Source organism: Panthera uncia, unplaced genomic scaffold (assembly GCF_023721935.1).
Source record: "Panthera uncia isolate 11264 unplaced genomic scaffold, Puncia_PCG_1.0 HiC_scaffold_1943, whole genome shotgun sequence".
NCBI classification, from domain to species: Eukaryota; Metazoa; Chordata; class Mammalia; order Carnivora; family Felidae; genus Panthera; species Panthera uncia.
The window spans coordinates 8,727-22,924 of NW_026058628.1; the positions used below are offsets into that span (position 1 = coordinate 8,727).

Here is a 14,198-nt window from a genome sequence, read left to right on the forward strand (position 1 = left end):
GGGAGATAAAGAATCCCAACCAGTCTCTGCATCAGCAGTGCAGAGCCTGAAGTGGGGCTCAAACTCATAAATCATGAGATGATCTAAGCCAAAATCAGGAGTTAGACTTTCAACTGACTGAGCTACCCAGTCGCCCTTGTGTCCCTTCCTTTTGAATGTGGGCACATTTGTTACATGACCTGAGCCCAAGTTGGATGTTTAACCAACTGAGCCACTCTGGTGCCCCTGTTAAATTCATTTCTAAGAACTTTTTGTTTGTTTTTGTATTGTTCATTGCTAATGTGTACAAGTTCATTTGATATTAATATATTGATCTTGTATCCTGCAACAGTGTTGCAATCATTGATTAGTTCTGATGTTTGTTGTCCTGTTCCTAAGTATATTCTACATGGAAGGTCATGTCATCTGCAGACAGAGTTTTACCACTTTATTTCCAATCTGGGTGACTTTTATTCCATTTTATTGCCTAATTTCCCTTTCTAGGACCTTCGGTTCGACATTAACCGTAAGTGGTAAGAGTGGTGTAAGGGCATATACAAATGAAAAATAAGAGGCTTAATATTCTGCTAAAAATGAAGAGATATCCCTCCTTGTAGATTATTTTCTTTGAAAGTTGTAAATTCTTTGTCTGCGCTTTTGAGAATGAACCATAAATCTTCTTAAATGTCTCTTGGCAGTTTTACAGCCTAGAATGTCTTTCCCAAGGACCTCAGAACCATCTGTTTGAAATGTAATAGGGAGTTGGCACTTCTGTCTCCCAGAGTCTGTGAGAGGGTAGAAGCCTAAACTTTGGTGGTTGGGGTCTTGATCCAAGTTGCAAAACTACCTCCTGTCATAAAGATAGGAGAAGCTTGTTTTTTTAACTTGTAAAACCAATAAACTAACACAGGTGGTCATCCAATTACCAGGCAAATTTAGGGCAAACAATGTGTGATAAATGATGATGTGAAGTCCTCCTACTTGAGAAGTAGTTATTGTTTATTTTTGCAACATTTATGTGATGGGATGTATCTGCTTGGCTATAAAAAAGGGTGAGATTTCTTTCTGTCCTTGGATTGTCTTTGAGATATATCCCGCCATTCAATGATAAGATTGTTTTCTTTGCTGCCTGAGTGGTTAAGTTTTCTAGGTTCGGAGAAGATTTATTTTAAATTAGATTTCCCTAACAATTTTGGCGATAAGGATGGTGATTCCTGACCACTCTAATGCTAAATCGGGTATGCTTTCTCATCAATGAATGTCTGAAAGGACGAACGAAATAAGAGAGGTATGATACTGTCGATGTTACAATATAAATAGAACACAGACTGTCTCTGGAAGAAATTCTGCAGGTGCATTTTGCAGTAGAAGAAACTGCTAGGAGAGCCAATTCATCAGGGAAATGGAATTAATGAAAGAGGTGTGCATTTAGATTCTTAGCATTCATTTCGGATAAGCAATGAGTCAAACTGTACTATCGGTGCCTCCTGCTTGTACCTTATTTGCTAAATCGGGCAGTTATACCCAAAGTCTCCTAAGCCTGAAGGCTGATTCCGAAGGAGGTGTCGCCTGGGTCTTAGGAAACTCAGCGCGCGCTTCCTGCTCCGGCGCAGGAGCTGCTCGGGGCCTTCTGCGCATGTGCGCTGCGCTCCTCCCGGTGGTTCACGTCGCCGCCGCGGAATCGCGAGAAGACGGTCCCGGATGCGCTCGCGACTGAGGGCCTGGGGGCAGGCGGGGTGGACGTGGTGGGTGAGACCCGGGTGGCTCTGGTGGTTGTTGGTGACCCGTGGGACGGAGGCCCCGCGCGGGAGGGGCCGGTGACGGAGGAAACGGCTCGGTGCCTGAGCGCGGGGTGAGTCCTGCTCCGTCTGTATGCATCGAATGAGAACCAGCGCGTCCCCGCGCTTGTTACCCAGCGAAGGTTCGTGTTGTCGTCTCCGAGGTGAAGGGTCGCCCGAGGCCTCGGTAAGACCGGCGGAAACTGGCCCGGGGGCGCTCGTGGGTGGTCGCTTCTCTCCTGGGGGGGGGGGTGGGGACCTCGTTCTTCTTCACTCGGGTCCGTCTTCGTCCTCCCAGCCACCGGTGGTCAGTGTCCCGTTCCCATGGTAACCGCATAAAGCCCTGTGGGAGGTGACGGAAGCCCAGGTGGCGAACCAGTAGATGCGTTCTCTGCCTCATCCTCTGTCTCGCATCAAACCTGAGAGCGAGGCCGACGCAGTAGCTGCAGGAGCCCTGACCTCTCCTGGGGAGTAATTTTCAAGTGAACGTGGCCTTGCTTTGGGGGAATTCATTGTTGTTTCTGGAGACCCCAAATGATGGCGTCCAGGTCCCGCCGGCACCCTGCAGCCTTGCCTGTGCCCTCGGTAGCAGCAGTTTGCGTTCCGTAGAAGGTCCAGCTTGCGATTCAGGGTTACAGGAAGGGCCAACAGCTTTCGATCTTGGGTAAGGATTCTAACTGGCTATGGTCAGTTTTCCTGGAACAGGGCAGCTCTTGTGAGGGAAGAAGGGGGCCCCCAAGAGCAGGAATCCCTCCTAGGACAGTCGGTCAGTTGGCCCCAGACCGCAGCAGAAATGCAGAGCGAATGTGGAAGGAGCAAAGACCCTTGCCAGTACCGCCGTCGTGTCGAGATCCTCGCAGACTGGGTGACGGTGTTCGTTCTGGGCCAGCTTTCAGGAGGGACGGAAGCTGTGGCTGGGAGAGGAGGGTGAAGCAAAAGGAACGGAGAATACTTAACTGCTCGCGAGGGAGGTGTGGGGGCATCATGTGGAAGGAAGGGTTGCCAGCCGAGTGGAAGGAAACCACCTCTTTCATCCCTTCCTTCTTTGCTCCACCCCCAGATTCTGAGCCCTTCGCACAGGACAGCACAACTAGCCATGGGCTGAATGCTGCCTCTGTCCCGATCTGATAGAATCCGAGATGGTACTGCAGGAGAGGCCTTTAAGTCTCAGTGACCGCTCATAGTCACACATTTTGTGCTGGCAAAACCAAAAGCAGACATTGAGTCTCCTGATGGCCCTGGCAGGTGTTTTCTGCTTTGGCAACAGATAAGTCAGAACCAGTTTGTGGTGGTTGTTTTTAATCAAAAGATATGTTCAAGAACCTAAAACTGAGTTAAAGCAACCTCTTTTGTTTTTCCCCTTACGTAAAAGATCAGCCCTTAAAACTCGCTCCCTTTTTTCAGAACCTAGTGGGACTCTCTGGTGTGTAATGAATATTACGACTTGAGTATTTTTTGCTCAGCATCAGTTTTCATGAAATCCCTATGTTCCATTCCTTGGCTTGTCTTAATTTGCTTAATTAGTGTACTGTGTTGTTTACCTTTTTCTGGGTTAGAGTGTACGTTGTTAGTAACTCAGTAAAAAAATTTATTTTTTATTTTTTTTTTTTGAAAAAAAATTTTTTTGAGAGAAAGCGTGCGGGCACAACAAGGGAAGGGGCAGAGAGGAAGAGAGAGAGAATCCCAAGCAGGCTCTGCACTGTCAACGCAGAGCCTGAAGCGGAGCTCGAACTCACGGACTGTGAGATCCATGACCTGAGCCAAAAATCAAGAGCTGGATGCTTAACCGACTGAGCCACCCAGGTGCCCCAACAAAATTTAAGTATTTTATCTTTAGTACGTCTCTACCCAACATGGGGCTCAAATCTACAACCCGAGATCAAGAGTCGCTGGCCCCACCTACTGAGCCTCCAGGCACCCCGAAAACAAATGTTTTTACATTTAAAACCGAGTGAGTCTCAGCCCTCCGGAATTGTTCCTGGGCTGCTCCCTCCCTTCCTCTCATCCTTTCTGTCCCTTCTCAAAGCATCTCCCCTTCAGAGCTGCTTTGCCAGCAGCTACGTGGAATTTTGTAGGCCGGTGGCATCTCTCACGATCCGTCTTTCCTTCTCAGCTGTGCCCTCCTGGCTGTCCCCACTCTTCCAGGGCCAGCAGAAGATGATCACATCCCAGGTGAGTTGTTCATTTACTCACAGTTTTGCCTAACAGTGATTATGTGAGGTTGATACAGTTTGTGTGAGGTTTATTATAAAACGTCTATACCTTCACATGAAATAGTACAAATAAAAATGTTAACATCAGGGAAGATATAGAGCACAAGTCCACAAGTTACAGTACATGGGCCAGATACAGCCTGCTGCCTCTTTTTCTATGGCCCACAAATTAAACAGAAACAAATCAAGAGTGATTTTTTTTTGTGATATGAAATTCAGATTTAAGTGTCTCTGAAGCTTTATTGGGACATAGCTGCACTCATTTACTTGTGGCTGTGATTGCTTTCATATTACAGGGGTAGAGTTGAGTGATTGTGACAGAGATGGTATAGCTCGGCAAGCCTGAAATACTCGCTAAGTGGCCGTTTACGGAAAAGGTTTGCTGTTTGCCGACCTCTGATACAGTAGGGCAAAGATGCCCTGTGGATAAATGCACACCTTGAGATCTTACTGAGTTTTGAAACTGGAACATAAACAGGTTTTTTGATAACCTTCATTTGGTGACATTGTGTCCCTTCCAGTGACAATCCTGCAGTTACTAAAAAAGTGGTAGGAATAAAGTGAATAATTCTCGTCCAATTCAGAGGAAAATTTGAGTTGCACGTAAATTGTGCCAGCATTAGGACTCATGGTTGTTCAAAGAAGGAGCGAATTTGGACAGACCATGATGATCTAGGATGGTCCGTAGGAGGAGGTAGGCTTTGTGACTGCCCTGGGGACTGGGCAGAATCTAAATTTTTGCAGAGTCTGGTGAGGGATTCTACTCTTTCAGTTGTGGTAAAATACACATGATGTGTAATTCACCCTTAAACCTTTTTAAAGTGTAGAATTGAGTTGCACTTAATACATTTACAGTGTTGTACAACCATAACTGCCATCTCCTGTCAGAATAGTTTCATCACACCGGAAAGAAACCTCATACTTTTAATAAGCAGTGCCGTGACTTAATGAACGATTCCTCCCCAGTCTCCCCAGCCCCTAGCAACCACTAATCTACTTTCTGTTCGTGGATTTGTCTGTTCTGGATATCTGATATAAATGGATAGTCTTTCATGTGTGACTTCTTTCACTTCCTTTAATGTTTTCTTTTTTTTTATTTTTTAAATTTTTTTTTTCAACGTTTTTTATTTATTTTTGGGACAGAGAGAGACAGAGCATGAACGGGGGAGGGGCAGAGAGAGAGGGAGACACAGAATCGGAAACAGGCTCCAGGCTCCGAGCCATCAGCCCAGAGCCTGACGCGGGGCTCGAACTCACGGACCGCGAGATCGTGACCTGGCTGAAGTCGGACGCTTAACCGACTGCGCCACCCAGGCGCCCCATTCCTTTAATGTTTTCAAGACCCACCCATGTTGTAGCATGTTATCATTACTTCATCTGCTTTTGTGACTGAGTGATATTCCCTTGTGTGTGTACACCACCTTTTGTGTGTCCATCAATTGATGGGCATTTGGAGTGATTCCATGTTTGGCTATTGAGAATAGTGCTGCTGTGAGCATTCACGTACAAGCTTTTGTTGAAGACCTATTTCACTTTCCTGGGAGTAACATTGATGGCGCATTCTATGTTTAACGTATTGTGAAGCCGCCAAACTGTGTTCTGCAGCAAGGTCCCTTGCAAGTCCATGTGAATTTTAGATTAGCCTTTCTATTTCTACAAAACAAACAAAGAAACAAAACAAAACACGCACACACACACACACACACAAAACACACAACACACAAAACAAAAACCCTAAAGCTGTTGAGAATTTGATAAGGATTGCATTGAATCTGTATATCACTTTGGGGATGTTTTATAACCCGTGAATGTGAGGTGTTTTTCCATTTGCCTAGGTCTTCTTTAATTTCTTTCAGCAATATTTTGTAGTTTTCAGTGTGCAAATCTTACAACCGCTTGCTTAAATTTATTCTTAAGTATTTTATTCTTTTAGATGCTGTTGTAAGTGGAATTGTTTTCTTTTTTTTTTTTTTTTTTATTTTTTTTTTTAACGTTTATTTATTTTGAGAGAGACAGAGACAGAATGCGAGTGGGTTAGGGGCAGAGAGAGAGGGAGACACAGAATCCGAAGCAGGCTCCAGGCTCCAAGCCATCAGCACAGAGCCCGATGCGGGGCTCGAACCCATGAGCTGTGAGATCATGACCTGAGCCGAAGTCGGACGCTCAACTGACTGAGCCACCCAGGTGCCCCAGTGGAATTGTTTTCTTAATGCAACTCTGATTAATTTCTCTTTCAACTTAGTTGAAAGCAGATAACTGAAAACACTTGATTGTAAAAGGAGATATTATCCATTCTCACTCACCAGTCAGTCGTTCCATCCTCTGATATCCTGGAGGTTTTGCGTCATGGGGGTAATGCACCTTAGTGAGATTTTACATGTTCTTTGTGAATATATTTTTTAGTAAAGAACATGTGACTAGACATTTTTAGCCCAATATGAAATGCTATGTCTTTTATATTGGGAATTTAATGTTTCCTTTTTGTTGTAGTTAGTGATACGTGGTTTTAACTCCTTCATCTTTCATTGCAATTTTATTGTCCACACCTTCTTCTTACATATTAAAAAACTCCAATATATTGAGGTGAAATTCATATCGCAAAATTATTATTTTTTTTTTTGAGAGAGAGAGAGAGAGAGAAAGAGCAGGAGCATGCATGCCAGGAGGGGTAAGGAAGGAGGGAGGGAGAGAATCTTAAGCAGACTCCACACCTAGTGTAGAGCCTGATGATGTGGGGCTCGATCTCACAACCATGGTATGATCATGGCGTGAGCTGAAATCAAGTAGGAGGCTCAACTGACTGAGCCACCCAGGTGCCCCCAAAACAAAATGATTTTAAAGCAACCAAGTCAAATCAGTACATTTACTACACAGTGTTATGAAACCACTACCTTTATTGAGTTTCAAAATATTCCCATCATTCTAAATAAAGCCCTTTACTCATTAATAAGTTTCTCCCTGTTCTTCTATTCACCCAACCCCTGGCAACCGACAATTTGTGTTGTGTCTCTATGGGTTGATCTGTTGTGAATATTTATTACAAGTGGAGTCATTCAGCATATGGCCATTTGTGTCTGGCTTCTTTCACTTAGCATGTTTCCAGGGTGTGTCCCTGTTTAGTACATGTCAGTACATTATTACTTTTTTCTTTTTTAATTGTGGCAAAATACAAATAACATAAAATTTACCATCTTAAACACTTTTAAGTATACACTTAAGTGGTATTAAATGCATTCATGTTGTTGTGTGTCTGTCACTACCATCCATCCCCATACTCTTTTCATCTTGTAAAACTGAAATTCTATACCTATTAAACAATAACTCCCCAGTCTCCCCTACCTCTAGGCGCTGGAAACCACTGTTACAACTTCCTGTTTCTATAATTTTGACTACTCTGAGTACCTTGTATTAGTGAAATCCTGTAGTCTTTGTCCTTTTGTGACTGGCTTATTTCGCTTAGCATTACGTCCTCAAGATGCATCCATGTTGTAGCGTATTGCAGGGTTTTTTCCATTTTTAAGGCTGAGTGATATCCCATTGTACGTATATGCACATTATGCTTGTCCATTCACCTGTCCGTGGACACTTGAGTTGCTTCCATGTTTCCACTATTGTGAATAATGATGCTGCCGTGAACACGAGTGTGCAGACATGTGGTTGAGACCTCCTCTTGGGTATATACCTCGAAGGAAAATTGCTGGGCCGTAAGGTAATTCTAGTTTCACTTTTGAGGAAGCTCCATCCTGTTTCTACAACGGTTGTACCGCTTTACACTGTCAGCAGCAGAGCGTGGGAGTTCCGTTTCCTCTGCATCCTTGCCAACAGTTGCTTTTTCTTTTTTTGGTAGTAGCAATCTTAATGGGTGTGAGGTGGGATCTTACTGTACCTTTGACTTGTATTTCCTTAATGATTCATGATTAGTATATTTTCTTGTGTTTATTGGCCATTTGTATATCCTCATTGGAGAAATATCTGTTCAAGTCCATTGCCCATGTTTGAATTAGGCTGTTTGGTTTTTTTTTTGTTGTTGCTGAATTTTAGGAGTTCTCTTTATATTCTGGATATTAATCTCTTATCAGATATATGAATTATAAATATTTTCTCCTGTCGATTAACTTTTAACTCTGTGGATGGTATCTTTTGATGTGAACATTACAATTTTCATGACAAGTGTGTCAGTTTCTTCTTTGTTACCCATGCCTTTGATGTCATATCCAGGAAGTCATTGCCAAATCCGGTGTTGTGTATCTTTTGTACTATGTTTTCTTCTAAGTTTTATTGTTTTAGAACTTAAATTTAGGTACTTGATGTGAGTTGATTTTTGTCTATGGTGTTAGGTTAAGGGTCCAACTTTATTCTTTTACATGTGGCTATCCAGTTTTTCTAGTGCCATTTGATGAAAAGATGTCATTTTCGCATTGAGTGGTCTTGACAGCCTTGTCAAAAATCATTTGACAATATGTGTGAGTGTTTATTTCTGGACTCTTTTTTCTATTCCATTGGTCTTATTTGTCCCTTTTTATGCTGGTACCATCCTGTTTTGATTGCTGTGGCTTTGTACTAAGTTTTGAAATCAGGAAGTGTAAGTCTTCCAGTTTTGTTGTTTTTCAAGATTGTTGTGGATAGTCTGGTTTCTTTGAATTTTAGGATGGGTTTTTTTAATTTCTGCAAAAAACGTCATTGGGATTTTGCTAAGGATTTCATTGAATCTGTACATCACTTTGAGTAGTATTGACATTTTAACAAGAAGTTGTCTAATCCATGAACATGGGATGTGTTTCCATTTATTAATGCCTTCTTTAATGCCTTCAGCACTATTTTGTGGGTTTTTTTTTGTTTTTTTTGTTTTTTTTCAACGTTTTTTATTTATTTTTGGGACAGAGAGAGACAGAGCATGAACGAGGGAGGGGCAGAGAGAGAGGGAGACACAGAATCGGAAACAGGCTCCAGGCTCCGAGCCATCAGCCCAGAGCCTGACGCGGGGCTCGAACTCACAGACCGCGAGATCGTGACCTGGCTGAAGTCGGACGCTTAACCGACTGCGCCACCCAGGCGCCCCTATTTTGTGGTTTTTATTGTACAGATCTTTTACATCTTTGGTCACAGTAATTCCTAAGATTTTGTTTGATGCTTTGGTAAGTGGAATTGGTTTTGTAATTTCCTTTTCATATCATTCATTGTTCCTATATAGAAATGCAACTGATTTTTGTGTGTTGATGTATCTTGCTACTTTGCTGAATTCATTTAGTTGATGCAGCCACTTTTTTTGTGGAGTCTTTAGGTTTTTCTACATGTAATATTATTTCATTTGCACAGATGCTTTTACTTTTTCCTTTCTAATTTAGATGCTTTTTATTTCTTTTTCTTGTCTAATGCTCTGACTAGAACATCCAGTACTGTGTTGAAGACAAGTGGCAAAAGCAAGCATCCTGACCCTGCTCCTGATCTGAGAGGAATAGCTTTCTGCCTTTTCACCACTGAGAATAATTTTTCGTGTGTGTGTGTGTGTGTGTGTGTGTGTGTGTGTGTTTGTGTGTTTTACATTTATGGCTTTTGTTAAGTGGGGGTAGTTCCTTTCTATTCCTATTTTGTTGACTGCTGATACCATGAAAGATGGTGGAATTTTGTCAGATGCCTTTTCTGCATCACTTGAGATTGTCTTGTGGTTTTTTTTTTCCTTCATTGTATTGATGTGGTGTATTATATTAATCAATTTTTGTATGTTGAACCATCCTTGCATTCCAGGAATGGATCTACTTGGTCATGGTGTATAATCCTTTTTGAAAACTTAAAGTAAATTAAATTTTATTAGTTTTTTTAGACAGTGAGTGTGGACGTGAGCAGGGATGGGGCAGAGGAAAAGAGAAAGACAGACTCTTAGACAGGCTCCATGCCCAGTGTGGAGTGTGACAAAGGGCTCGATTTCATGTCCCTGTGATCATGACCTGAGCCAAAATCAAGAGTGGGTTGCTCAACTGACTGAGGCACCCAAGTGCCCCTATTTTATTTTATTTTTTAAAGGAAACATAATTAACATACAATTTTAATATTAGCATAATGTATACAACATACTGATTCAACAGTTGTATACATTAGTGCTTACCACAATAAGTGTAGTCACCAGCTGTTGCCATATGTTATTACAGTATTACTGACTTTATTTGCTGTTATATACTTTTCATCTCCAGGATTTATTTAATAATTGGTAGGTTGTAACTCTTAATTCTCTTTCTCTGTTTCACCCATCTACCAACACCTTCCCTTAGCAACTACCAGTTGTTCTCAGTATTTATGGGTCTCTTTTTTGTTTCTTTGTTCATTTGTTTTGTTTTTTAGATTCCACATGGAAGTGAAATCATGTGGTATTTTTCTGTCTGACTTATTTCACTTAGCGTAATACCTTTTAGGTCCATCCATTTTGTCACAGATGCCAAGATCTCATTCTTTTTAATGCCTATGTAATATTCCATTGTGTGTGTGTGTGTGTGTATGCGTGTGTGTGTGTATATACATATATGTGTATATATGTATGCATGTATGTATATACACACACACATATACATATATATGTGTGTGTGTATGTGTATATATATATGTATATATATATGTGTATATATACATATATATATACATACACACACACACACACATATATATATCCACACTAAATCTTCTCTATTCCTTCATCGATCAGTGATTCTTCCTTCATTCTTCCTTCCTTCTCTATTCCTTCATCTATCAGGGTTCTTCCATATCTTGGGTATTGTAAATAATACTGCATTAAACATAGGAGTGTATGTGTCTTTTCAAATTAAGTGGTTTTTTTTTCTTTTGGCTAAATGCACGGTAGTGGAACTACTGGGTCATATGGTATTTCTATTTTTCTGTTTTTGAGGAGCATCCATACTGTTTTCCACAGTGATTGCACCAGTTCCATTCCCACCAAAAATTCACATTTTTCTCCACATCCTTGCCAACATTTGTTATTTCTTTTTTATACTAGCCATTCTGACAGGTATGAGGTGATAGCATTGTGTTTTTGATTTGCATTTCTGATGATGAGTGATGTTGAGCATCTTTTCCTGTGTCTGAGAGAGTGAGGGTTGGAGAGAGCAGGAGTAGGGGAGGGGCAGAGAGAGAGGGAGACACAGAATGGGAGGCAGGCTCTAGGCTCCGAGCTGTCACCACAAAGCTCAGTGTGGGGCTCGAACCCACGAACCGTGAGATCGTGACCTGAGCCAAAGTCGGATGCTTAACTGACTGAGCCACCCAGGTGCTCCTGTATGTCTGCTTTAATCAGGTGTATAAGTTCTTCATATGTTTTGGATATTAACCTCTTTATTGGATATATCATTTGCAGATATTTCCTCCCATTCACTGGGTTGCCTTTTTGTTTTGTTGATGGTTTTCTTTATGCAAACACTTTTTATTTTGGTGTAGTTGCAACAGTTTATTTTTGCTGTTACTTCCCTTGCCTCATGAGACATATCTAGAAAAGTGTTTCTATGGCCAATGTCAAAGAAGTTACTGGGTGTAGTTTTCTTCTAGGAGTTTTATGATTTCAGGGCTGACATTTAGGTCTTTAATCCCTTTTGAGTTTCTTTTTTGTGTATAGTGTAAGAAAGTGGTCCAGTTTAATTCTTTTGCATGGAGCTGTCCAGTTTTCCCGGCACCATTTGTTGAAGAGACTGTCTATTTCACAAAGTTTATTCTTGCTTCCTTTGTCATAGATTAATTGACCATATAGGTTTTGGTTTACTTCTGAGGTCTCGATTCTGTTCCATTGATTTTTGTGTCTGTTTTGGTGCCAGTACCATATGTTTTGATTACTATAGCTTTGTGATATGTAATAATCCTTTTACTATGCTGCTGAATTCTGTTTGGAAATATTTTGTTGAGGACTTTTTACATCCATGTTCATAAAAGATATTGTAGTTTCCTTGTTCTCTTGAAGACAGTTTTTTAAAGTAGAAAAGGATTCACCCATTTTCCCCACCCCACCCCCCACCAAGTTGTTCTCTGTATGAGCTTGTTTTTTGTTTTTGTTTTTTTAAGATTCCACATGTAAGAGAGATCACATGGTACTTACTTGTCTTTCTCTTCCTGACTTATTTCACTTAGCATCATGCCATAAAGTCCATCCATGTTGTTGCAAACGGCAAGGTTTCATTCTTTTTCATGGCTGAATCATATTCCGTTGTGTATACATACCACAATTTCTTTATGCATTCATCCATCAGTGGACAGGTTGTGTCCATATCTTGGATATTGTCAATAATGCTGCTGCAAACATGGGGTGTATGTATCTTTTTGAGTTAATGTTTTTATTTTTTGGGGGGGGGGTGGGTAAATACTGGAAGTGGAATGCCTGGATCATATGGTAGTTCCACTTTTAATTGTCTGGACAGCCTCCATACTGTTTTCCACAGCACCAGTTTACATTCCGACGCACAGTGCCCAGTGTTCCCTTTTGTCTGCATCCTTGTTGACACTTGTTCCTCCTTGTGTTCTTGATAGCCATTCTAACAGGTAGGAGGTAATATCATTGTGGTTTTGATTTGCCTCTCCCTAATGATGAATGATGTTGAGCATCTTTTTTATGGGCCTGTGTGTCTTCTCTGAACAATGTGTATTCATATTTTTTTGGCAAGTGAGTTATGTGAGTTCTTTATACATTTTGACTATTAGTCCCTTATGAGATACAGGAGTCAGGAATATTTTCTGTGTTCAGTAGGTTTCCTTTCTATTTTTGTTGATGATTTTCTTTGGGGTGCAAAGAAACATTTTAGTTATGATGTACTCCTATTTATTTCTTCTTGTGTTGTTTTTTTGCTTTTGGTGTCAAACCTAAAATCATTGCCAAGACCTGTATCAAGGAGCTTATTATTAGCACCTCTGTTGTTGTTGTTTTTTTTAGGAGTTTTATATGGTTACATGTTTTCCTGTTTTCTTATATGCCTTGTGATTTTTTGATTAAACATTGGGCATTTGAATTTAATAATGTGGTGGCTTGGAAATCAGATTCTCCCCAGTCTGCAATGTTTGCTGTATTTTCTTACTGTTTTTGTTTCTTCTTACTTATTTATTGTTTGATGGTGGTAGGCTCTCTCTGTGCCAAGGATCAGCCTGATGTATAAACGTAATGTCTTCTTAGGTGTGGATTCTTTAATTCCTGTGGCAGGTATGTCTTTGCGGGTTTCCTTATGAGAATATCTTCTTTGAGATCAGAAAGAGTATTTTATTCCACTTGGAATTGTCAGAACCAGGGCAGTTCCAAGTACATGTGTGCACTCAGATCGTTTACATTAAAGAATAAATTGATTCGTCAGTGGTATTTCTACTCTAATCTCTTTTTTACTCGCAAAGTCTAACACAAAACAAGGTGTATATATATATATATAGTAGAGGTTAGTAACATTATCTGGTCAGTTTTCAACAGCAAAACATGTAAGAATTTGTCTTTGAACATCTTTTTTTTTTTTTTTTTTCATATTTCCTGATTCTGACTACTTTAGATTGAGCACTATGTGCTTTTGCAGGGATTATTGTCATTCGGGGATGTGACTGTGGGCTTCACTGAGGAGGAGTGGCAGCGCCTGGACCCTGCTCAGAGGACCCTGTACAGGGACGTGATGCTGGAGAACTACAGCCACCTTGTTGCAGTGGGTAGGTAGTGCTTGTTTCTCAGGCAGGCCTCCAATTTTTTATTTACAGAAACCTGTAGAGTTTTTGTAGACTGCAATAATATTTAGCTTTGGAATTTGGAGGCCAAGGATGGTTTATCCCTTTTGGTTGTCACAAGGAATTTGTTTCCCTCTGTCCCGTAACAGGGATTAAATTAAATTTTTTTTATTGTGTAGTCTTTGAGTTATACTGTCGTCCACCTTGAGGAGTCCTGAAACTCCTCCAGTTTGTCCCACGTGATCCGATTCTTATTCACAGGGTTATCCATTCCTAAACCAGAAGTGATCCTCAAGTTGGAGCAAGGAGAGGAGCCATGGATATTAGAGTCCCCAGGCCAGAGTGACCCAGGTGAGTCCATCAGTGTGAGTCAGTTGGAGTTTAGGAGGAAATTAGATGATAAAGCGTTAGTTCAGAGCTTAAGACCATTGAAATGGTCTTTGAAGTGGTCTTCAGGAATCACTGTTTAGAGTCTCCGATGAGCCTTTGGAAGTGGCATGTTGACTTGACTCAAATGTTCAGTGTCCCTGAATCACCCAGAATCTCC

General features: G+C 41.1%; 1 protein-coding gene across 5 annotated transcripts; it reads left to right on the plus strand.

The window, feature by feature from the left end:
- Positions 1-1,596: 1,596 nt before the first annotated feature.
- Positions 1,597-14,192, plus strand: LOC125917511 (zinc finger protein 37A-like). Of its 5 annotated transcripts, none has more exons than XM_049623693.1 (4): positions 1,599-2,421; positions 3,871-3,929; positions 13,510-13,636; positions 13,913-14,192. In XM_049623693.1, exons 2-4 carry the CDS (start codon positions 3,915-3,917, stop codon positions 14,119-14,121), a joined length of 351 nt encoding a protein of 116 aa, XP_049479650.1. In that variant the 5' UTR covers positions 1,599-2,421; positions 3,871-3,914; the 3' UTR covers positions 14,122-14,192. The 5 variants fall into 5 exon arrangements, with proteins under 5 accessions (XP_049479649.1, XP_049479650.1, XP_049479651.1 ...); XM_049623694.1 differs by having other exon boundaries at positions 1,599-1,944; XM_049623695.1 differs by having other exon boundaries at positions 1,599-1,831.
- The last annotated feature ends 6 nt before the right edge of the window (positions 14,193-14,198 follow it).